General features: G+C 40.7%; 1 protein-coding gene across 2 annotated transcripts in view; it reads left to right on the top strand.

Moving 5' to 3' along the window:
* The window catches only part of LOC132959800 (activin receptor type-2A-like), a 44,709-nt gene that overhangs the window by 4,028 nt on the left and 14,631 nt on the right, over window positions 1-26,050 (top strand). Inside the window, exons 2-5 of one of the 2 annotated variants that reach the window (XM_061033007.1) lie at window positions 16,208-16,415; window positions 18,113-18,246; window positions 19,751-19,905; window positions 25,716-25,739. In XM_061033007.1, the coding sequence (XP_060888990.1) occupies window positions 16,208-16,415; window positions 18,113-18,246; window positions 19,751-19,905; window positions 25,716-25,739 (521 nt within the window). The remainder of the gene's footprint in view (window positions 1-16,207; window positions 16,416-18,112; window positions 18,247-19,750; window positions 19,906-25,715; window positions 25,740-26,050) is intronic. The other variant, XM_061033008.1, reaches the window with a different exon arrangement.

Below are 26,050 nucleotides of genomic sequence, written 5' to 3'. Positions count from 1 at the left end.
TTTCATTGCATTAATAGTAATAAAACAAAGAACAGGCCTCTGCTGAACTGGAGGATGACATTTCTCTTGCACTGATCTGATAATGTGACGCTGCAGCGGGCGGATGTTGAACTCAGGTCGACCTCTGCCTCCGATCACGTGTGAGCTTGAACTGCTAATCTGTAAATATTTACTGTGCTGCTTCCTGATTTGTTGCATGTTTAAACAGAGCTGTGCAATACACAATGAATTTATTTAAATCGGGATCTTTTTCAACCATTTCAAAATTTGTAACAAAATAAAACTTGATCATGAAATGACAGGATTCTTAAGAGACAATTATTTTATGAACTTTTAGATTCATAAACATGTGCTAAAGCTTTCTATCATACAAACGAATTGGACAATTAAAACGTCTTCAAACACAGAATAAAGCAACTTAACAGTAAAAATGTACATTTCTTTAATGCTCTTTGGCTGAGCTTGAAGTGCTGCAACAAGAGCAGTGTCAGGTCCTGTACCCGTGTGCTAACATGTCGGCAACCTCAAAGACAAATACACCGTCGACAAATCTTCCTGAAAGCAACAATATCAGCTCTATACCTTCTATGGCTAGTTCCATGTGACTGTTTGACCCCCATGACGGTCTCATATTCTCTAATGAGTTAACGAGTCTAAATTAGTCTAAGTTGAAGCAACAAGCCCCCGTCCTCTTCCTCCTCTCTGTCTGACGTGATGGGAGTGCAGCTCCATCAATCATTCGCAGGCTGCAGAGGTCATTCGTGGTGTTCAGTCATGTTTCCTTGATTATGGGGAGGAAAAATGTCTGTTTAGATTTCTGCATGTATCCACTAAAGACGCTGATAGATGGATAAGTCTTGTTTCGTGCTCTGCTTTCACATTTAACCTCCTTTTTTGTACATTGCAGCAGTTTAACAGACATTGATCCTCTTGCACACCCGTGTACGGTTACATCAATATGGTGAGGATGTGGCAGCTCTAGATTCTTCTCCAGATTTGATGATTCAGTTTCAGCCATGCAACATATAAAACTCATCTGTCTGGGATCGGTCGATCACCCGCGCATGGTCTCAGTGTTCTGCCTCGCTGACATGATCACTGACGTGAGGAACAATTATCAGTTGCAGTAAGTGGGAGCGAGTTAGTTGACTTCACTAGATTCAGTCTCTCTGTCACCAAGCGCTACCTGGTGCTGAATGTTTCAAAGTATCGTTAATTTTCTTTCTTTTTTCAGTCAAGCCTCGCCTTTGTTTTCTACGTAGAGGATAGAAATCTTCCCCCCTGGCTGTATTTTATCAAATTAGAAGATCACATTTCAAATCTTTAGTTTTTTATGTTTCCCACCTCAAACTCTTCATTTCCTTTCAGATGATGAAATAGGAACAAATGCAAGACACAAAACCGATCTGACCTTTAAGATAATTACCAAACAAACACGTGCTTTCATATTGATAAACGTGTTTTTGTCTTGTGTCTCGTATTCAATAAATCATTTGAGTTAAATTCAATAAAACCTGCGTGTTCAGACAAGTTACAGATGTTTCCCTTTGAAACTGTTGATGATTAGAGGACGAGTGTGCTGAGGTTAAACAAAAAGCCTCAAAACACGAAGAGCAGAAGAGGAAAAAAAAAGGTTACACTAATTTAAAATCCAGCACTGAAGTAACTACTGTAACAAAGTGTCCTAATGGCTAAAACTCATGTTCACTCTGAGTGGATGAGTTGATTATTCACTCTTTTAATCGTACAAAACCTTCCCAAGTGCACTGAGTTGAGAGTTGAAAAGGAGTAAATAAATGGGGGCCATTACTCGGCTTGTAAAACATTGAATCCAAATAGAAAACAATGGAAATATTCATCCCTACATTCAAACCATTTTAACCTTGACTAAACCCTCCTTCGCAACCATCCTGCACCCTCCTGCTGCAGTCACCAGTCACAGGCCCACAACCTGCTCTGTCCCATTTTCTCCCCCTATGTATTTCTAATATGTGCTCTTGCATTATGCATTAGGCTACAAAAGCACAGGTGTATTTGTTAAAGCCAGATGTAGCTTCTTTTTCCCATCGGGCTCAACTAGCCTGACTACTTCCTTCCAGGGTCGTGTATCATTCTGAGCTTTAACATCATCAAAACAAGCACCAGGTTGTACTGCATGGAAGGAAAACTGGGACCAGAAACAGCTTGTTATTAAGTTCAGCAGGGGAAATTCTGACGCAGTTGTGGCAATGGATATATTAAGACTCTGGTTAGCTAAACGCCCTGCAGAAACATGGATAGTTTTGCTGCACTTTGTGGAAAAGTATAAGAGTCTTATTGCATATATGCAGAGTAAGAGACTTTGTACATGATTGTGCACAGGGTTGGCTTAAATATTGAGGCATTTGCAGTTTTGATGTGTTTAATGTGCATTTCTGAAGTGAAAGTAAATTAAAAATCTGTATTTCTGTAATGTTTTTACACACCAGATGACAAATGGGAGGGGCTGCTAACTGACTGCCACCACTTCGGTCAGTAGTTTCCTCACATCACACCTTTGTGCATTGTTATTTTAGTACTTTCTTTGCTCATGCAAAGAATGTTAATGTTATCAATGGTCAGGGTGAATTATTAGAATTTTTTGTATTACCAAGCCTTTCTTTAGAGCTGACTGTTGCCCCCAAACAAAGGTTGAAAGTTCTTTAACGATGAACTAGTCAACTTAATTTAGTTTTTTTTTGTTTTTTTGGAATGCCATTATAGGAAAAAAAGAGTCCATAATATTGGAGAGTAAATACAATGAAGATGACCTTTGAAAAGTTCAGTAGGATCATTAAGTCTACTTGTTGGTGAAGACTTGTGTTGACTTAATTAGTCTTGTTTATTATGTGTGAAAGGCACAGCAGGTAACCTTTTAGACATTACACAATGCTGTTATGACAGGTTTGAAGTCTCAGGCCCTAGGCCTCTTAAACACTCGCCACATGAATGACTATCTAAACTTTCACTACAATTATAAGCCATCTAAACTCCATAATTGCTATTGAGGGGATTTTCTCCTGCAGCAGCGATTTGTTCCAACCTGCTCCTGGTATCATTGGACTGAGCATTGCCACACAGGACAATCCACTGAAAAAAAAAGCACCACAGAGGTTAAGTAATTAGAGGAAATCATATGAAAGCCACTTTAGTGTACTTTCTCTGACGCTGACACCTTCTGATGCAATAAATCTTCGAGCAGGGCAAAGCACATGCAAAGGATTATTTGCAAACGCTGTAAGGCTGAGAATCTTTTTTTAACTGCAGCGTAGAGGCAGTGAAGAGACTAAAATAACATACATATTTAATTCAGCATCACCTCCTGCGAGGAAGCAGAGGTGTAGGCTTTGAAGAAGACAGAAGATGACAGTTTGAGCTTCTCTCTTCTCGTATAAAATAATGATCATGGTTAGTCCTGCGATATAGCTATCAGTCACTACATAATCAGACTCCATTATTTTCAGAGCACAATTCTCCTGACCTTTTGCACCCAGCCTTCTGATGGGGATTTGCATTATTTTTAAACCTTTTTGGGTTTAAATGGCAAATAGCTGCAAGAACCTGCATTTGCCCAAAAGGCTTACAGAGTTTTACCACACGAACAAGTTGGTCTGCTTCTTCGACCACTGAGTTTGTTATTTGTCACTGAGCGTTACACAAATATTCTGAGATATTATTAGATAATGTTTTATAAAAGTTCCATCAGGATCCTTTCTGTAATGTTGTGTGACACTTGGAATAACAATGTGAGCCTGTCAGCTGCAAAAACAAGCCCTATAAGTGGACGTACTTTGATCCAAAACAATTGTCCTGATGGATTATGTTGCAGCCTTCACAGTCCATTTGAAGGCTGTCAGCTTGTGAAGCCTACTGGAGAAACTCCAAAACCTTTTTGTCATTTGGACTCTAAAATATGTATGAATAAGTTAATTGTATGTAGGAGAAGGTGGGTCAACAGGGCGGACAAGAGCTCACTTTGTAACCAAAAAGGTCACATGTTTAACATCCGCTACAGGCACTCGTCCTGTCAGCACGTCCTCGCGCAGAATCCTACCTGCTCAGCTTATTGTAAGTCATGCCGTGTAAGAGCATCAGCTAAAAGCCTAAAATGTAAATGCAGACGGAGCGCACCTCTGTAATGGGAAGTCGATGAATAGTCCCTGTAAGCATTACTGACTCAAATTAAAACTAATGATAGGGAGACTGGGAGCAGAAGGTGGAAAGAAACACAACCACCTTTAAGCAGCTGTCGGTGTGTTTCTGCAATATGTAAGCTAAACGTGGACATACAGTACAGGCGGGACTATTTGATCTGAGTCCTGACCACTTGAAGTGTTGGTACCCCAGAGACTAGTCCAGATCAGTCCTTTACTGTAATTAATGCATCCTGCAGATGTTGCTTTATGTGCTTGGGAGAGTTTCAGTCTAGACAGGCTGGCTGCTCAGACGGCGAGGCCCTGCTTTGATCCTTGATTAAAAACTGCGAGCTGTACATTCATCATGCTCTTGTTTCAGGCTCTCTCAAGGGTCCTCGCCTGCTTTACGCTCCCTCCTTCCTCCCGTCCTCCTCTTCCTCTTCGTCTTTGTCCATCTCTTGCCAAGATTCCTCACTGTCATGAAGGTCGCTGTAACCTCTTATCACCAAACCACTAAAGGGTAATGGGTTCTCGGGGACTCGGCGGGGCCAGGGTGATCACTGTTCGCTCGTGATAGTGCGGGTTCATCATCCTGCCATTATTGTTGCCGTCACTTTGTGTTACCGTCTAATAAACCTCAAATGTCATTTAGGATGCTGCCATGTGAACAAAAGGAATCATCAACAGGTCTTTGGTGTGACATTTCTAATCCTGTTAGCAACACAAATAACACATTCATAGAAATTGAATGAGGAATAAGCTTGTAAATCAGAACGGAAATCCTGCTGTAGACTGAAATAATATAATGCTTATCAGTGCTTCTTGAATACAAGGCTTTTAACTCTATGAAAAGGTTCCATTACATCATCTTGTTTGAATTGATCCAAAATGAAATCCATACCAGCGAGAGCAGTCACTCTTTCTGCAACAGATATCTGAGGCTTTTGTCTTTTGAATTATCACTGCTCAGGTTTGTTGATGACATCATTTTGCATGTTAAGTGAGATGTTAATTGGAGTAAAATATTGTGCTGGCAGCTTCAAGGTAGCTGAAGTTCAGTTGTTCTTTGCACGATAGTATTTAAATCAGTCTAAAGTAAAAAATCACAACAGCAAGATCTGAACTTGCATGGCCATATGTTTGAGCCAGTTTAAAAGGCATGAAGCATTTGAAGATACGGCAAGCAATTTAATATACCTTGAGCAGAGTTTAAATGTAGCCACTGTTAGAAGTTTGGGTACTTTTATCTGCTGTACTAATAACAACCGTAATGCCTTTGCACTCAAGCTCTAAAAACCTCTGCAGTGTTATTTTGTTTCCTGTTTCTTCACTCGGATACTTTTGGATCCGAATTGGTTTGTGTGCTGAAAAACTATATAGACTAAATAATAACAATTAAAATACTCTGAGTGTAATTGAAAGCCATGTCATTGTGTGATAGGATTCAACGAGATTAAAATCTCTACTGTTGGTTGCTGCGTAGGAGTGAAAAAGACATGCATACAGTATAAAAAACATTTCTGCACTGATATATTAGAAAATAACTCATTTGTATTGAAACACTCACAGCTTGTATATAAATAAGAAATAACTGCAGATGATTTGGTAATGCAAATGAGTATTTGTTGCAGCATTGATTCAGCAAGCAAAACTTTTGGAAAACAGGTTGATTTAAAAAAATATATTTGACAGATTTTCAATATTTAAGTCAATCGTTATGATTTGCAGACTTGCCTAACTTTTTAGCTGAAGTTTCACACAGATATGATGCTTTTGAAAATACTCCTACAGAAATGACATCACAATAAAAAATCAAAATAGCTGCTGTGGAGCTACAAGATCATTTTTACTGCAGAGCTCAGAGGATTAAACTCTTGTTTTTGACACTGGTGGCTCACTTGTATCTCAAACCTCTGTGTTGAATTGACAGCGAGGTGAAGAGGGGATTTGTTCAGTCTTGAAACTCTTAATGGTTGGGTAGATTCCTCCCCCTCAAGCAGTATTGATGGGAATGAGTTTTGTAATGGCAGTGATTTCCTGGTAATCACTGAGTCATCTTTGGTATTGATACATAGAACACTTAGAGCTTTGTAGATATTTATTATAGTTATCCTCTGCATCAGGCGGAGTCAGAATTCTTCTCTTACTGCACATGTAATAAAATCCCAATTAAAAATACACATTTATTTTGGCCGTGAGGGGCCCTGTGACAGTATGCGTCATTAGTTTACACTAAATATAAAGATGAAGCCAGGAGTCAGCGAGGTCGTCTGATGGCTGCATGGATGAAAGAACAAGGAGGGGGGGGTTTATTGACTCCCGTCGTTTATTGGTATGTCTTGTACAAATGCGAACCTGGCGAGTGCAAACAGAACATAATTGAATGGCAGACAACATGTCTTGGAGGGGCCACGTGAGATGACTCAGAACGGGCAGGTCTATTAGTTACACGCAGTAGCCTGTGATCTAGTGTGGGCTAACCTTGACCACACAGTGTATTTTTGTACACTTTAAGCTCTCCTATTTTGGTTTTTGTAGCGTAAGCAGAGCTGCAGGAGGCGAACACGATAGCGTATTTTGATTACACTGACTGTAAGGGGCTCTGCAATATGAATTGTGATACTGTTTCTCTGAAGGTTTTACTGCAAGCCTGCATTACCTTGTGATGGGTGCTTGAGGCCCATCCAATAGCTTTACTGCAGTGGATTATGGGAAATATCTCTGGCTGAACTGGACTCAACTCACAAAGGACCAATCTCCTCATATATATAATAGCTCGTCTGCCAGTCTCCCTCCCTCACTGGCTCACTCCCTCCATTCTCCCTTCATTGATTGCTTGTTTTATAAAAATGAATTGAAATGCTCATGCTGCTGGCTTTGTGATATTGCAATATCGCTGCAAACTCAATACACCGTAGAGCTTTAAGCCCAAGTGGCACTTAACACACCCTTCAAACAAATCCAAACAATCCAAGCACAGAGAGAATAGAGGAGAGGTGGGGGTTTTTGCAGGTCCTTCTAGGAGAGATAACGAGGAGTTTTAAATGTCCTGTAAAGAATGTCCGGTATGCATTGGCTGACTGCGTCAAGCACGAGGAACACTGGCTGGTATGTGCTCCTTGTGCAAAATGGTCCAGTCCACCCAGGCACTCTCCTCCTCCTCCTCCTCATCCTGACCTGTCCAGCAACCAGCTCCATCAGCGCTAATTGAGGCGGAGACCAATGGGCGCTTGACGCTCGGGCATACCAGCGGGGATTAAAGGGATTGGATTCAGTTGCTGAGTGCTGTGGTTTTTAATGCCCCCACCACCTCGCCACCATGCCCCCGCTCTCCTGCCCCCGCGGAAAGAGTGCAGTCTTTGTGACCAGCTCACCCAAGCCAACCCGACCACCCCTGCCATGTCACGACACCATCTGATTGGGCATTAAAGCAGGGCTCCGGCTAAACCCCGTCTACTGTAAAATACCGTCTGGCTGTGTTACCTCTCTATTCATTCAGCTGCTGCAACAAGATTACCACTCCTGCAGGAGAAAATATGAAACTAATATAATTATACAACATTCCTCCCTGAAATACATCATTTCATCCAAAGAACAAACCCCATCTGTGCTTTTATCTTTCCCCTACATCTCTGCTATAATCATTTTTCATGATTATTACCATCTGATGATAAATCTCTCACATCACAGAAGCTCTGATTAAGCACTTCAGCTAACGTTTTTTCAGATTTAGTGCCATGGGACTTGAGAATCTGCCGCCAGCTCTAAAGAAGTGTACGTTAGGTGGTGACCTGTCCGTGGGCCTGTGGTCTACCATGCTGCCCCTGCTGCCTTATGCCTGTGATACTTAAACAGCTATAAATGGTAGAAAAAAGTCTTTATCCAAGCTGGCCAGGAGCTGCCCTCAAGGCAAGTGATGGGATGAATCTCTAACCAGCAGTGCCCACGTTTTCAGGGGGAAAAAGCTTTATGGCATTGGATAAGTTAATAACTGATTTATTTTTTGTAATAATGTGAATTAAATTATAAAGCGGTTTTTACAAACCTGCTAGAAACAGACGTTTTAACAACTGATTTCCTCCATTTCAAATGCTTCTGCAGGTAAACACATTGGAGGCATGGTGTTTTAAATGGCTGGAGATTTAAGTAGGGTTGAAGGAGGTACCTTTCAATAATAATTCTTATATGTGCAGCATGGTCCCTGTTTGTAGAATCAAATGTAGGCTAAGCTATGAAAAGCTCCCGATGTGGTCTTTAGTAACATGTACCTTAGACATAAAAAAGTCCAACATATTCCGATCAGGGGGATTTGTTTACTTTGTCTCTATTGGTACAACAGCCTTGTCTTTGTAGGCTTGCCGTCTGTACGTCGCCTGTCTGGATCAGAAAGTGTCATGGCTTTCTTAGGGTTTTGTGGCTCTCTTTGGTTTTTAGGGAATTCTTCAATATATTTAGAATAAAAAATAATCAACCATATAATCATAAAATCCTCGTCCTAGCTAGAGCTGCACATTTAATCACATTTTTATTGTAATCGTGCATTAAGCCTTTACGATTGCATTTCAAAGAACATTGCAAGAGCTGTCACAGTTCAACACATGCTAATGCTGTACTTATTTAGTCTTGTCTTGGGTCAGTTAAGTTTGGAGTAGTGTCACATTTCAGCAACAGAAACATCAAGTATTGCTTGCAGACAGCAGCTTGACCTCACTTCTTTATTCAACACAGTTCTAAAATCATTGCTCACATTTGTTTTTACCTCTGGTCGCTCCCATTCCCACACAAACCAGAAACTAGCGCCCCAAGCATCCATACATCACCTGGAGTCTATTTCATCTAAGACCGGATGCAGATGATAAGTTGATCCTTACAACAAATTCCATCATAACGAACAATCCCCACTCCTGGCAGCCACACAAAAAAAGGCCGTGATGAATGACTTGTTTACCTACTTCGGTGCAGGCCTGGCCCGCCAAAATGCCACTTCATTATGAGGCTTCAGCGCAGAGTGCTGCACAGACGGCCTCTGCGACCAGCCTGAGAGGAAATGAGATAGTAGGTCCTGGATTCCTCAGCGACCACCCATCTAAGAAACATGCACAAAGGACAGTTTTTTGAGCCTTAAATGTCAGATTTGAATGCAGTAAATCTACATTTTTGTAGTTTTTTTATTTTGCATCTTTGACGCTAAGCTTTGCTGCACGGCACAGAGATAATCTGTAAATGAAACCAGAAACACAAGGGCTTTACTGCCTGTTTTCATCGAAGCTTTCTTAAACACAGTAAAGGTCGAATCATTTTCATTGTGGTGTTAACACAGCTGCTAATGGAAAGGAGCCAAGTGTACATTTATTTACATAAAGATATATTTATATAGAAAACTGTGAGGCTTTAATGCAGCCTCTCTTGCAGGTGTTAGTGCTGCTGTTAAACATCACTACTAAAGGACACCTCAATGAAACACACATTGGCTTAAGTTTTGGAGTAAAGAGAACAATATCCCTGGGCGTCCACTGGCTACCTTCCAAAGTGGCTACGTTGAATATTTCTACAACATTTGGCAGCGTGTTGGTGGTGGTCATTTCCCACCGAGCATGCAACTCACTTCTTCCAACCGGCTGCACATCAGACCAAAACCTCCTCTCCTACCTTGTGGCCCTCTCACTTTGCTGATAAAGAGACATGTTTGCACACACACACACACACACAGGACTCGATGTAGCTCTCTCTTGTGATTTTTGTTTCCCCTGAGGAAGTCTGGCTCCTGTTTTCGATAGGAGGTGGTGTTTAAGAGAGAGCGTGTCATTTGAGTAAGAAAGTGAATTTGAGCTTTTACTCAGCTCGGGCTTCTTACTGTCTCTTAAAAGAAAATGCTTAGGGGACAAATTTCTTAAAGTTATCTTCCCCAATTTAAGAAATAATTGACAACAAACTCACAGAAAAGATTCAGACTTTATATCTCTGGATATTAAAGTCATCTCTGAAAAAGAAAGCTTTCTTGCTCTGTAGGGACAAAACGAAATGTTCAGTTATGCTGCTTCTCTTACTGTTTGGAATTATTTTTAGTCTCAGGACATGTTAAGACCAATCTGGATTTCTAAAAGTTATTATCACTGTATTAAAAAGTAATGATAGGCTCACCTTTCAATACTCAAGTTTCAGGCAGACAATTTCAAAACCTTTGACTTTGTTTGACTTTAGAATTTAACAAATAAAGGCTGCTTCCTAGAAGTCCAAATGATCAATCTGGAAAATCCTGAGTGCACTTGCGTCACTAGAATCTCTGCCAAACAAACACAGATTTACTGATTTAAACCAGTACAAACTCTGGATACACCGATTTCTTGATAACACTGTTTTTTTCAACCTGTCTGGACTTAAGAAGGAGCCATTGTTTGTCGCCTTTTTGCTCTTTCTAAACAGGTTAGGTTTCCTTTAGTATTCTGTGTTCACAAAGTTTTTTTTACCAAGAGCTAAGATCTTCTTCTCTCCAAAACCAATGATGCTGGAAGTTAAAGGCAGTACAAATTGTTATCTTATTATAAATCAGTCAGTCTCTGCTGCTTTTGGACGGGCTTTGGATGCTACTAGCTAATCTGCTAAATAAAGCTTACAAGCTGATTAAAACCCCCTGTCCACTGAAGTTATATTCCAAAAAACCATAAAGAGTCACTTAGAAATGACATCAGGTGAACATCATACAAGTCAAACATGAGATATTGAAAAGCCTAATATGATCCTACCTACCAAAGTCAATCTGCTTCAGCCTTTATTACAGTTTAAAAACATTAATTTCAATGACTTCTTCAAGCATGCACATTCTGTTCACTTGAATGAGGCTTTAAAGCAACCTTTGTATCTCATTTTCTCACTCCGAGTCTGTAAATTATCCGTAGCATTGCTGCAAATCTCCCCTCCACACATCATTTTTCCAACACTTAATCTTTGAAAGCTTGAATCAATTCCTCTGATCCACTTTCCTTTTTAAGCCTCAGGTGAATAGAGGCCAGCGGCGAGTTGGCTGTCAGCCTTCAGGTCTATCACTATGCATCTCGCTATCAAAGAGGAAAGCCTCGCCCTCTCGTTGTGTTCACCGTGTCACGGCGTCCCACTGTAACTCTCAGATTCAGCTGCTCTGAATCGACTCTACCTAGCGTGACCTCCTTGGCCGTCACACAAAAGATTGAGTTTTCAGAGCGGGCTGCAGATAATCAGTCATTTCCTCCCGTCGCAGCGTCTCTGCCAAGCAAACATCTTCTCCATCTTCATATTACACTATCTCTGGTGAATCACATCTCCTGTTTGCAGCCTAATTGCTCTTTAAAAACTCCCGTCTAATTCCTTTATCTGATCACTCTTTGGCTGCAGGAACATCTTAAACCCTTCTCTGTATATTTCTCTGAATTTCCATGTAGAGATTATCAGCTTTATACCTGAAGAGTAAAAAAATGTAAATGTCAGAGTTAGTTTTCAGAGGCAACAGGCTGCAAGCGAGGGGTAGAGAAGTCGTTTTTCTGAATAAAACCCCAGTGGATCGAGAAGTGGGTCGGGTGTTTTCAGACGTTTTGCAGTGGGAGGCGTTGCAGAAATGTCCGCAGCTAAAGTAGGTCTCGGTTAACCTTGATAAATCTCTTGTATAACAGAGAAAACATTTTTCCAAGAGAAGAAAAGAAAGTGTGAAGAGGGGGAAAGGTGTTGTGATTTGACTGATTGGGGTCTGTCCTTTGAGAGCGAATGTTCAAAGGACAAAGATTTCCTTTTTTGAGGGAGGCGATCAATTAAACATGACAAAAACTCTTTGGTTTAATGTTGAAGTTTCTCAGAATTGAAGCATGGAGGCATATATTGTTCAACAGACCTTTTTCTTGCTAATTTAGCCCCATGTGAGCTGACCCTCTTCAGGGTCTGTCATTATTTTTAATTAACAAGACATGTTGATTAAGAGTGAACTTCTTTTAGCTCTTCATTTTCCCTCCATCTTTTCTCTTTTGTTCCATTTGTTTCCATTCTTTAACTTAGACACCCTGTGATGCTTTCCTTTGAGCTTGTTGTGAATTATATATATGTTACATCATTTCTAAAAAAATGACCCTGCTTGAACATTATGCAGCCATATTCATCCAAGCACACTTTCTTTTGTGATCTTTCTCTACAACAACCTTATTACAGCAAACAAAGCGAGCCTGTGCCACTCTTGTTTGACATTTCCATGCGTGAAATATCTTCCTTAGACAAAGAGCCTTCTCTCTCTTTATTGCCTGGATGTGTGCTCGTGGGTGGAAGTCCTATTGTATGTCCTTGCACAATCGCTCCGTGTAGGCTCTGCACTCTGTGACATTATCCGCTTTAGTGAACTCTGAGCTGAGACTTAGTCAGAAGATTGATTCCTCTGCTTTCTATCCTTCATATCCGCCATACTGCCACGCAGCTCTTTGCCCACCTTTGGCACACGGCTCTATAGGCAGTCGCTTCAATTCAGAGAAGTGATTGATTTGTGCTCTCCACGGCTGTATTTACAACGCAGGACTGTATTTGCAGTTCACAGGGCTGGCAACTTTTTCTCACACAGTGTGATACGTTAGGGAGGCGTTATCAATGGAACTGATGAGGTGTTGCAGCTTGCCTTGGCAAAGGAAGAGAAAAGGACGGCTTTAAGTCTTGCTTTCATACTCAAAAGTACATTAGTTGACTGTCACTTTATGTGAGTTAAGTTTGCCTTAGTGCCTTTTCTTTACATCCACACAATCAAAGCTTTAAATGGAAGAGGGAGGAGCTACGTGTGGGCCACTGCAGAACTTAAAACAACATGTTGAATCAACAATGTCAGGCATTATAAATGATAGCAGACAATAATTCATCTCATAGCAAGGGCAAATATTTCTGTGGATGCAGCCAGTCAAGCCAAGCACCTGTCTCGAAGTAGAGATGCCTGCAACAGTTAGTCTGAAGCCCTTTTTACAGTGAAGTTCTGCTACAGCGCCACAACAAAGCTCCGCCATCATCACATGTTAAGACATCCATATTGACCTAATTTCATTATTCTCTATGTCTGTATTTTAATTTACACACGTTTCCATCAACGGCACCAGATTTAGAATCTTAAATTATCTCTAACTTCGGACTCCCTTTTTTTGTATCTTGGTCTTAGCGATACTTTTCTTACCCCTACATCACTCGTTCAAAACAAGCACCTCCATGCAGCGTCCAAAGCGTCCTGCACATACCTCCTCGTAATTATCACACAAAGGGGACGTCACATTCCTGCCCATCCAGGACGAGTAAAAGGAACACTGGCACTGTACATCGGATGTTGAAACTGCTGAAGGACTTGATGGAGTAGATAAACTTAGCAAACACAGGCGAGGATTATACACCTCGTTTTAGACCGAGACACAGCATCCATCATGGGATACAGAGCATCACAGCAGAGAAGGTTATCTGGGGACAACGTCCAGGAAAAACATCAGAACTGGTTCCTTATCTTTTGTTGCCGTGAGCTGATCTGTGGTGGGGAAATATAATCATTCGTCACTGTTAATTTTCTTAACTCCTCTGGAGGAACACAACACCTGAAATGCATGATGGGATATCTCAAGGCTCGTACAAATCAGTGCCATGAATATTGTTTGCATTATTTCATTACGAGTGTCTTTCCAACAAGTCCTCTTCACACTGTATCCTTCTGCAAGCAGTGTCACACCAAAGGGCATCTCGGCACCGCTTTTTTCATGAAAAAGCAAGGAAGCAAAGGGATTATTTTTTCTTTGCTCGATCGTGAGGGATTTAAAACGCTTTCATTTCGCTTTCATAACTTGGTAGTTTTCAAATATGTTTTTATTGAAAGGAATTAAATGGAGAATTCAAAACAAATCGAGAATGGGATTTGTTTGCGTTTTCTAAAGTGTAAGCGAGGACCGATATTAAAACTGCATGAACCACACATTAAATGATCTTCCCCGTGGAGTTTTCTGTGCTCATTAGCGTGGGCAAACTATTTTTTTCACAACATGAAATAATACACATACCTGTGTTTTTTTCTTTTCTGCCATGTGTGTATGAAGTTTGGTTTAATGAATATCAGTTTCCTCGACATTTTTAAAACTATCTGCTCCAAAATCAGGACTGTTTTTTCACAGCCCTCTCTTTTTCGTTTCGGCCTTGCGCTCTGGATCTCTACGCCAACAGTTCACAGCGGCACCTGTTGCTGCGAAATAGTTCAGGGGCTTCATGGGAAAATGGATTTTGACGAGAGAGGGAAAAAAATGCTGTCAGAGCTGCTGTGAGCCACAGTGACCTGGCCTGCCAGTGAAGTAGCTGCTCTCCTTCTCTCTTTTCCATCTGTAGCTGTTAATGTTGCTGAAAAGAGACCTGTGGTGCTTTCAGGGCCCCGCGTCTGCATTAGCTGGCTTTACGTAAGCAGCCATTTTATTGAAGAATACATGGTCTTCCTAAAGGTGGCCTCCAAAAAACAAGCTGAGGCCTAATATCTGAAAGCTTCTGCTGTGACTTGAGACGACACTGTCAGGGCGATGCAGGACAAACTCCTTTTTCTGGCAGAGGAGAATGGATAATCACCATATAAATGGGAATATTATTCTTTATTTGTCCTGCACTTTTCTGTTAAATTACGGAGCATTTGGGGACATTTAAAGAACCAATAAATAAAAATGGGAAAGGTTGCAAGATTGCAAATGATTTCAGGCTGGAAGAATGTAAAAAGAAAGGACCTGAAAGTTCATTAAACAGCGATAAACACATAAATACGAGAGCCTTTTTGTGAAACACGTTCTGCTAATAGTCCAATTACATCTGCCTAAGAGGGTTTCATACAAAGAATTGAACTGCAACAAAAAGCCAGCGTAACCCTTCAGAAACAGAACATAAAATACATTTAAATAGTTTGGGTAGACACTAGACAGTGTGCTCTCTCTTTCCTTTGCAGCAGCTTTGGGTTGAACATATGACTGAAGATCTTTTTGAAGCTTCAGTGCTTTTTGAAATCATCAATCACTATAATAATAGAGATTGAATGCTTTTAAAAGACTTAATGGAACATGTTGATACATATTTACAGACATGTTAGACTGCTGCATGCATTGAGAACATCGCCTGACTCTGAACACATTTCTGACTAATGCCAGAGGCCTAATGAAGTTGATAACCCTTTGACACACACACACACTCCTTTTCCAGAGTGTGATGATGTGTTTTTCACACAAACAAGTTAAGTAATAGGTTCACAATATGAGAGGAAGAAGCTGGCTGATTAAGTGGGATTTTGAGCAGTTGTGTGAGTGGAAAATAAAAAATAGAAAAACCATAGAAGGCAAATCCTGGCTTCCTTTGAGTCTGGACCGTTTGGTTTGCATCACCATCGAAGAAAGCAGACGCTAGGCCGACCATCTTCAGTCCCGTCAGCAGTCCAAAGTGGACTAACTCTCTGACAGGTGATGAGAGGCGGCAGCAGCAATGCTAAACTGACAAGCTGTCATGCAGTGTTTTCCCCTGGATATCAGTTTGCAAAAAAGCTGCTGCCTGCATTCACCAGCAGGAAATCAGAGTCTTTTTTATTTTGGCAGGGAGGAAAAACTATTGACTCACTCTTGAACAGGATTTTCTGCTTCCCTCTGTAACTTTTCTCTGTCATGCCCTGCTGGTTTTTATTGTTCATGTTTGAAAAGCTTTCACTTTTCATAGGTGTATTGACTCTCCTGAATCACTTTGTTAAAAAAAAGGACCAGGGAGGTGAATTTCATGAGCCCTAAATGTTTTTTGACTTTACTTTATTTCATACTCTTAGGTGGCTAAGATATTTCCTACCACAAGTTATTGATAGAAAAATAAATGGTCTTCTTTGGAGGAAAATAAAATGTATATCTCCTTGCTTCAGTGGCTTGTAAATCTTTAAATTCAAAAGCTGCTTCCACAAGTTGTTGAGCATTTACCTTGGTAGAGTAACAGCTTTCTCCTGTAGTAAAAGTCAACAGAGCATCGATTTTTGTCTCTTCAATTTGATGGAAAAATTAAAGAGATGTCCTGTTTGTCCTCTGCAGGTGCCATCCTGGGACGCTCGGAGACTCAGGAGTGCGCCTACTACAACTCCAGCTGGGAGAAGGAACGCACCAACCGCAGCGGCATCGAGCCGTGCTTTGGCGACAAAGACAAGCGGCGGCACTGCTTCGCCACGTGGAAGAACGTGTCCGGCACCATAGAGATCGTCAAGCAGGGCTGCTGGCTTGACGACGTCAACTGCTACGACAGGTACGCATGAACTAAAGGATACTCTACTTATCACTGCCTCTTTTGATTTCAATTGTATCTCAATTGTCATTATTTATATAGCTCTATTTTTGAGGAGCCAATCTGATTTCTGCTCTTTTCGCTCTCTTAAATAATCAGAAACAATTCTTAAAATATCCATTCATTGTCTAATTTTTGGTTTTCTTTGTTTGAAGGTCTGAATATTTGTCCACTGTTTGAATACTGTCTCACCAATACAAGAAAAAATAGTGTTAATAATGCAACCCAAATGTTCTGCATCGTGTCTTAACTACCATACGTAGTTAGAATACTGCCTACTTTAAGTTTAAAAACCCTCCCTTACTGTTGACAATCTTCTTTATATTGAAGGTTTCTCAAAAGCTTTTGTCTCTTCGTGGCCTTCAGATTTCTTTCTGCATTATAAAAGCGTTGGAGGTGTCTATTCAAAAAAACTGAAAAAGTTGAATAACCTGAATATATTGTTTAATTTGTGATATCATCGTCTCCACTTCAAACTCGGTTGCCGATGTATTCATCTGCTGCTGGGGAACAAGCAAATGATCCGTTCTACACTTTGGATGGAGGTTTAAGTCCTTGTTACAAAAATCTGTACATTCATTCAGGACAGAAAGCAGCTGCACACGTCTCTCAAACATGAAAAAGTGAGAGACGGCACGACTCTGAATACATTTAAAAAACACTTTAGGCGCAGTGTTTGTCCCTCTGTGTAAAAGACTCTTACAACATTTCTAATTCTCAAAGTTGTCAGAAATCTAAAGTTCTCTGTGAATCTCTGCTTCAAGCTGATTCAGCCTGATGTATGTGTCCAGGCCGGTATCAGCAAACAGATATTAATAGATAGTTTTATTATAGTTTGTTCCTTGCTGGAACATCAACCCAGCATCAGACGCCGGTTGGAGCCGGTTCTGCTCGTGTTTGTCTTTGATTCCTGAGCGATAAAGTTGCTGTAGATTCTGCAGCCAGCACAGTTTGGGTACCTCTGCTCAGACGGCGCCGCCTCGCCTCCCTGGAGAGTCCAGAGCGAGTCGAGGGCGGCTGCCACTTCCTTTGGCTTTTATCTGATGACTGTGCAAGTGTGAAAGCGTGTGTGTGTGTGTGTGTGTGTGTGTGTGTGTGTGTGTGTGTGTGTGTGTGTGTGTGTGTGTGTGTGTGTGTGTGTGTGTGTGTGTGTGTGTGTGTGTGTGTGTGTGTGTGTGTGTGTGTGTGTGTGTGTGTGTGTGTGTGTGTGTGTGTGTGTGTGTGTGTGTGTGTGTGTGTGTGTGTGTGTGTGTGTGTGTGTGTGTGTGTGTGTGTGTGTGTGTGTGTGTGTGTGATGGTTAGTGCACATGTGTGTTTATTTGCATGTGTGTGTATTGGTGATGTGTGGGAGTTATTTTATAAATGTTTTTCTTTCACATCTTCTGCAGCAGAGAAGGGATGGAGAGGAGTGTGTGTTTGTGTGTAAGTGGTCCAAACGTGTGTGTGTGCTTTTAGAATACATCATGTCTTCAGCAGTGAGTGCAGAAGAAGAAGCACATTTCGCTCTATTTGTATGAGTGTTTCTTACCGATGACGTTTCTTTTTGCACTTACAAAAATCAAATTGCCTCCATGCTTTTTGCAGGGTGCCGATACAGAAGAGTGTTTTTGGTGTGTGTGCGCCTTGTTTCTAATTTCCACCCCCCATGTCCTCTGCAGTAACGAATGTGTGGAGAAGAAGGAGAGTCCGGACGTCTTCTTCTGTTGTTGTGAAGGCAACATGTGCAACGAGAAGTTCCTGTACGCTCCTGAACCGCCCCCACAGAGCGACCCGCACCACTCGACCGCCTACAGTATGTACAGTCCAACATGTTCTCAAACACACGCTGATATCTTCCTCTAAATATTACAGTCAGGTCTATATTTCAGCTGTACCAAAAGATGTTTTTTTTTATTTTGTTGTCTTCGACTTCATTGCTTCTTCATCTCCCTCCTTGTATTCTTCTTGGTCTTCTCCTTATTCTAATATTTCTGCCTCTATTTAAATGTACGTAAGATACTTTACAAAAGAGCAGGTTAAAGACTCTTTGTTATATCATCCACAAAGTGCAGTATGTGTTGTTGAAACTTTCTAGTGAGTTTGATGTATATTTAACTATTCAAACCAAACAGGTCATTAACACATCATCCGTGCTTTACTTTGAGGAAACCGCCCCTCAACAAAGAGATGTGAGATGTGAGGCACTTGTGTTCTGGATATTTGCCAGCTGCTGAGCTTCCAGGTGTCAACAAATATTTAAATGTTTTGAGGAAGCAAAAGGGAGAAAAACAAATGAACCAAATGTTATAAACATCCAATTACAGCCCGAGATTGAAAACGTTGTCATTCAAAATGTATTTGCTTGTGATTGTGTCCATAACTAAGCTTCCTGTCCACCACTGTTACAAAGCCTTGGAATGATATATGTGTAGCTGCCAATGCATTAGCGTTCAGTTTTCTTTCACTTAAGTTTGTATAATTGATAGTAGGCTAACATCCAAGTGATCTTAAAGAGTTAGCACTGCACTAACACTCAATACTGAACATGAAACAGTATTTAAATACTCATGACAATACAAAGAAGGCTCCCGGTTTTCTTTAAAGATGGATTTCAGAGTGAGCTCATCTGTAGAGGATACTTTCATGGCTAATTTGATTGCAAAAATGTGTCCCTGCATTGACCGCCACAGAACAGTTTGCATGCATTCACCAACAAATTGCAACTCTGTTGTCCTTGAACTCGTCACTTCACAGCTAAGTTGTCTGTTTGCATTCCTTTAAAATCTGACTTCTTGAAACCTGCAGACATCCTGCAGAGAAAAACTTTTCACAAACACCCCGAGAGTCCCATGATGCAGCTGGTGCAAACCCCACCGGCCCCTCGTGGTCGGCGTTCTGACAGCACTGCCGAATCAGACTGTCACACCTTGTGATGGGAGGACAGGCTGAGCCAGCAGGCGTCACCCAGCGCCTCCTGCAGGGGTCGGACACAGTTCAGAGCTCCGTTATTTTTGGCAGGCGGATTACGTTATGTCACGAGATGGATTTGCTAATCCTGCTGCGTGTGTGCGTGTGTGAGAATGTGTGCGTGCGTGCAATGATATGATCCCCAAGCACAGTGGCAGTAAGCTGTGAGCACGGTTGCTGCAGCACTTAGAGATGATGTTGCACAAAGTCAGAGCAATCAGGCATGCTATTTTTCATCTTTCTTTTTAATCTTTCTGTTTTCTGCTTTTTATATTTTATTGCTTAATTTTGGTGTCTAAAAAGATTTACTAATCCCTGTTTTCCACTCACCTCTCATCCCCTCCCCGCAGCCACTTCCAACCCATTTTCCCAGAAGCCTCAGCTCTTCAGCACCCTTCTCTACTCCTTGGTTCCCATCATCGGTTTGGCCGCCGTCGTCCTCTTCTCCTTCTGGATGTGGAGGCATCACAAACTGGCTTACCCAGCTGCCCTCGTCCCCACACATGTAAGTCTTTCTGAGGTTACTAAATGAACACTTATTGCTCACTCTTTTGTCCCCATCTTTGCTTCACAACGCTCATCACTGCAGTGAGTTTCCAGAGGTCACCTGTCAATCAAAGTGGCAGCAGGGACAGCGGTGTCCCTTTTCTTCAAAGTTGCTGTTGAAGCAGTTAGAGTTTCTCTTTTTGTCTGTTCAGTCGCGGTTGCCACTGCATCCCATTTCATCTTTTAATTGCAAACAAAGGGGAAATGTAAAACGCACAGGTTTCCTGCATGGAACAAAAGCTGAGAAATAAACAAAGAAATAACACGTAGTTCAACGTTACCTCCAGCGTGCAAAGAATCCTTGTTCTGCAAGGTTGAAAATCTCAAATAGTTTCTCAAATAATGCTCAGACTCAGCTCAGCCAGACTTAGTTTTTTCATTCCCCTTTATCTACACGAGGCAATCATCTTATTGCACCTTTTAAAAAGCAGAACCACTGATCTAGTTTCTCACTGGGTTGTAGCAGCCTTGCCTTTCCAGCCTCTGTCAGCAGAGGGACCAAGCTATGGCCCCCCCACATTGGATACACTATGACGAGACTTTTGCATTGGGTTAATTCCGTTTTGAGTGTTTTCTTTTTCATTTTCATACACATGAAGAAAAGCCCTGGTTCTGTCTCTTTCCCATTTTTCCAAGAGTCTCTTTGTGAGAAAGCATTTGATAGTCTGGCTTTTAAAACACCAGACTCGAGTGTCTGGAAATGACTGGAATTCTGATGGTTCATATTGTGTCAGATAGGCTTTAAATCACACCTAAATGTTCAAGTGTATCTTTAAATCTTTAAATTTGAAGTGCACATTGTGCTGCTTGGATCAGAATAATTACTTCTGACCTACATTTCAATGTGTACTCGTTCACCTTTTATCATGCCGCTCTTACTCACATCATTATTTTCTCTTGTACTCCATATCTAATTAGTCGGAAAGAAACCTTTATTTTCACATTTTTCACAATCTGCGAGTTTCATTATGTTTGTAAACCTCCCAAACATTTCCAGCATTAGGGTTAGGGTTCTCCAGTTTTGTATTTTGCATCTCCAAAATCCTGATTCACATAGTTATTTTTTTTCTTTCTTAATCTTGGATTCTGAAGCGGTTTGAGCAGAAGAGCAAGCGTACATTCTCTGCTTCTCGGCAGCAGGGGAAAAAGAAAACCCATGCAGAGCCTCCACAGTATGGAAGAGGAGTCAGGGGCCTCTGCATTATTGATGAGGCTTTATATAGGCAAACAAAACTAAACACAGAGGCGCTCAGAGCTCTGCCTCAGAGGATGGATGGTGGTGGGCGGGTGGGTGGGTGGGAGGGAGGAGGGGAGCGCGTGGGAGGAGAGTGAACAGAGACATGCAATTCTCTCAACTTAGTTATTGTATTTGCACAGCGCTAAAGCATAGAAGGGAGAAGATAAAGAGACAGTGATACAATACAGTCAGGAAACAAATGCTAATGTGCATTGGAAAGACAACTGCTGGGAAACATCTAACGTGGAAACATTATATAAATGAATAAATAACATACGCAAAAACCAAACAAGATCATGAGCAAAGACGATCAGATAACTGACGATGACACAATGGAAAAAAACAAACAGCTGAAATATTCATAAAATCACAAGGGGGAGAAAATGAAATGAAATAGCCAGGATGGAACAAATGAAGTCATGCCGGCTGTGTGTTTCTGTGTGTGTGCTGCAGGAGTGTATTAGTGCATGAATGAGTAGGTGTACAAGGACACGAGATGGAAAGGAGGTCACGCGTACAGGAATGTAGTTAAAAGTCAGCTTGTATGCTTTTCTGTAAGGAGATGATGCAGTAAACCCCACCTGGCTGCCTCATGAAGGAGGCTAAATCAAACAATCAGGGTCTGAAACATGGTGTCTGCAGCTTGGTTTGTACTTGACTAAAGCAGGTTTTTCAATATAGGAGATGGAGGAATCCCATCGAGAGCAGAGAGATGGATGCAGCAGGAGGGGAGATGTGGAGGGATTTATTTCTATCTTCGACTTCTTTATTTATTTATTTTTCCGTATTGTTGTTAAAGAATGTGTTTTTGTGTTGCACCACAGGCTCTATTAAAAAAAAAAGGCAGAGGTGACTCCCGACAATCACTCAAACAGCTCGCTCTTAGAAAGTCACTGAGGACGACTTCTAGCAAATGTTGCACTGTGGAGAGTTAAAAAAAACAAAACACCACAGGTTGTGCAGCACCTGCCTGGTGAAATCACATATATAGAAAAACACATATCATGACTTTGTTTTCTCAATAAGATATCTCTGACATGCGCTGTTAAAAAGGGACTCATGGTGTGAAATCAACACTCATTTAACACTTAACACACTGACATGAGTGGTATAGATTTTCTCTTCTAGATCTCAGTGAAAAACAATCAATTGTTTTTACATATTATGGTGTTTAAATGTTTAATAAGTGTGCAGTTGCTCCAGCTGATTGCTTCACCCAGCAGCCTTAAAACTGGCTGTAATGGCTGCAATGTAATCCTCTTGGGCAAATGTGCAAAATCTAAATTCTTCCACTATCTGTACTTTATTTATTTTTTCCACTTACAGGCTTGGATTGTCATTCTTTGTGTCTAACATTTTTTTCCAGGGAGATGGACCTCACATGTCAAAGAGTAAGATGCTGTTACATCCTTCTCTTTGTAGCTAACAGACTCCATAGACAAAAACAGAGATTTTACCTTCAGCAGTTGCTCTTCTCACACTGCCTTCATCAAACACTCTTTTTCTGTTATGTAGTCCAAAACAATGTTTTTTTTTTTTTTTTTTAGAAACTAGTTCAGGAATTAAAGTCACACACTGACACAAAGAACTACCAAGGCAGCAGTAAAACAAATCAGCTCTAGTTTACCAAAATAAAAGTAAAATGTCTGTTTTTGTAGAAGGTGTTTGGTTACTTTGAAGAGAGCGATGCAACGTCTCTCTCTGGTTTCAGAAAAGGATCTTACCTTCATGAATACAGTTGATCTCTTTAGGGATCCTTTTTTAGTCTTTTTGGGAGTTTTAATAACAATATTATCCAGTCAGTGACACAAAACAAGCTCGTTAATGGAGCAGTAATAAACATTTTTCTACATTTTTGTCATTTAAAGCTGGTATGACCTTTGAAAAAACTAGAGCCCCGGTTTGAAACATTGTTCTCCTCTTCCAACAGCTTTTTGTAAATCACTTTTTAACGCTGTGAAAACACTTTGACAGATTCTTTTTTTGAGAGGCGTCAGTGGCATGACCATCCAGCTCTTAGGTTTCATATCTAGTTTCAGCAATGCAGTCAAACTTCAAAAGCAGAGGACATATCTTCTACATTAAGTCCAGAATAAATGCTTTATCCTACTTGTTTCTATAGTGCGCCGCATTCATCAGTGTATAATGCACCGTACTACTTAGTCATGTATTTTTAATGTGACAGAAACAAATTACCCACACCTGTAGCTGGTTAGCTTTCAAAGCATCCTGAGTGTACAGGAAGCCATTAGAGCTGTTCATCATAGGTGTTGGTACTAATGAACCAGTTTCTCAATGCTGGTGCCAACTCCACTGCTGCCTCTTTCCAACGGGCAGCACTGTGCATCACACTGTGCACATTTAATCTAAAGCTTTAATTAAAAGGAGTTTGAATGTGATTAAGTCATTAAACAAGCAGCTGCAGTCTGAGCAGAGAATAAAGGGGCGACACGCGCACAATGCCCATTTAGGATCTGTTTCGGCTTCTGTTTTTGGGATTCTAGGCGCATGTCATTAATGTAAATGAAACGGCAGGGACATTTTCAAAACATGAATGATATATATTAATGTATAATGAAAAACACATGTTGTGACATATATCTAAGCATAGGTACTAAACCATTCTCACAGCATGACGTACGTGTACATGAAGAAAGTCTTCTAGGTAATTTTATATTACTTCTACTGGAACTTTTAGAGTAGTGCAGTGTATATGATAATGTCTGTAATCAGACACATTGTATATGAAGGAGTATATACCATTCAAATAAAGTATGTGCTAAGAAGCACCTCAAACTTTGTGAAACTTGTTTTTGAGGTTTTTAATGCAGCATGTGAAGTTAATGTTTCACAAAGGCAAAATTAGCAAAAAGCTCAAGCATCAGATAAAGATGAATGGATGCTTGATTTAAAAAAAAAAAAAAAAAAAAAAAAAAAAGATTAAGAAGCGTAAAAGACTATCATCATGCTGTACTATTTTCAGCAGCGTTCTCTGCAGAAAACAATCTTATAGATGGGCAAAAGAAAATGACATTAAGCTGCAGCCATTCTTTTCTTTGCAAGCTAATGAAACATGCAGTCTTCATGATGCAAAAGTAATTGTTTCCACTTAATGATCATTAACGGATCCATTACGGCGGCTCTGTTGTTTTAATTTTACGACGAGAGGCTCTGAAGGAAGAAAGGAAAGCACGGTGGTGAAGAGAGCTCCTGTTGTACTTTCACATACAGTCGTCAGCTTTACGTTAGTCCTGAGAGGAAGTGGAGTTCATAAAGAAGAAGGCGGGCTCAGTGTTGAAAGAAATGCATGTCTGATGTCTGTGCACACATACTTAACTTATTAAGGCGACTTCAAAAGGTTATATTCATGTTTAAGTACAGAAAACTACAGGCAGCAGAGTGGCTTTATGGCACGCTGTCATTATGTCATAATCACAGTCCATCGTGAGCTGCATATTTTCCACCAACTCTCGGTTATTCACAGCGCAGCGTGAAGTGGAGGCAAACTGGAATTGATTGTGTCTGAGTACACAGACCCACAGCTTTCACACGGAGCACTAAAACACAAGTCTCATCATTTAAAAGAAAGAAAACCTGGACCCTGATTTCTTTTCTTGATCCATCTCACCAGTAAATTCTGACAAAATCACATGAATTGTTTCACAATGAAGCGACTTACATCTTGTTTGTCTGGGTGTTTTTTAACTCATAGATGCAACAAATACATTTTTCACAACCTGTTGTTAAGGAAATTATACAAAGCATGGATTGTTTTTTTTAGCAGCTGGTTTATGACGTAAATGTCACTTCAACAGTTTTTTTTTATTCTCTTGAGTTGGTACTGAAATTTTGCTCCTTGTCTTTCTTTAGCCGAAAATCTTTTTCTTTTTTAGGATCTTTGTTACTTTAGGATACTATTGAGCAGTAAACAAACAAAGGTATAGTTTAAAAACACTCTTTTTTTATAGACTAAACTTGTTTGGATTTTGAACTTTGAGTTTGTAGCATTATCTGAAAGCATTTAGTTTCTAACAGCCGGACTACATTACCCTTGGTTGTGAACATTTGTGTGTCTGATTCTGCACAGTCTGAGCTCTTTGTTAATCTCCTCGGCTGAGACTCTCGTTCACCGTCTTCACTCAACATTTCTGTGTGTTTGGTGGGAACATTTTTATTCTCCTGTCATCAGTGGGGCTTCTGCTCTGAACTTTGTATTTGTGTTTGTTTGCTTTCTCTGTGATCCAGGAAAACATTTTCTGTTCCTTTTTTAAAGATTTGTCATTTCATTTTCAGTTGCTCTCTCATTCCTAAAAATGAACCATCTGACCTTAGATGTCATGCTTGTTAACAGCTCTACGACCATCCATGTGTCCCAACCATAGCTTTGCCCTCCTCTGGTCTGGAGTGCGAGGAGGAACAAAAGGTTGCTCAGGGACGAGCCATCATCTCCTTCCATTTACCTGCCTCTATTTCATCCTCTAACTGACAGACAATAATTTCTCTGTTTGCTTCTTATGTTCCTTTTCGACAAGCACGCCTTTCACATTATGGTGGAGGTAAGAGCAGTTCAATTGAAGTTGAAACACTGTTAGCTTTCTCCCCTTTCTTGGGTTCAGAGCTTGGTATGAATCCTCCACTTCAATCCCAGACCACCATTTTGCTTTCTTTAATGCTTTTTCAGCACATATCTGTCTGTTATTTTGATTTTTTTCTGCCTGGGTTTGTTGCATGGATGGTTTTCTTTGTTGCTCCCTGCTGGAAATGTATTGTGCATGGTGGAAAGTGGCCAACACAGCTCCGAATGCAGCCCCCTTTTTTTGTATGAATGTCCACCTTTAAATGTTTTGTAGCGTATTGTGTGTAATCT

This window comes from Labrus mixtus, chromosome 24 (assembly GCF_963584025.1).
Source record: "Labrus mixtus chromosome 24, fLabMix1.1, whole genome shotgun sequence".
Taxonomy (NCBI): Eukaryota; Metazoa; Chordata; class Actinopteri; order Labriformes; family Labridae; genus Labrus; species Labrus mixtus.
This window is presented reverse-complemented; position numbering and strand designations above follow the sequence as displayed.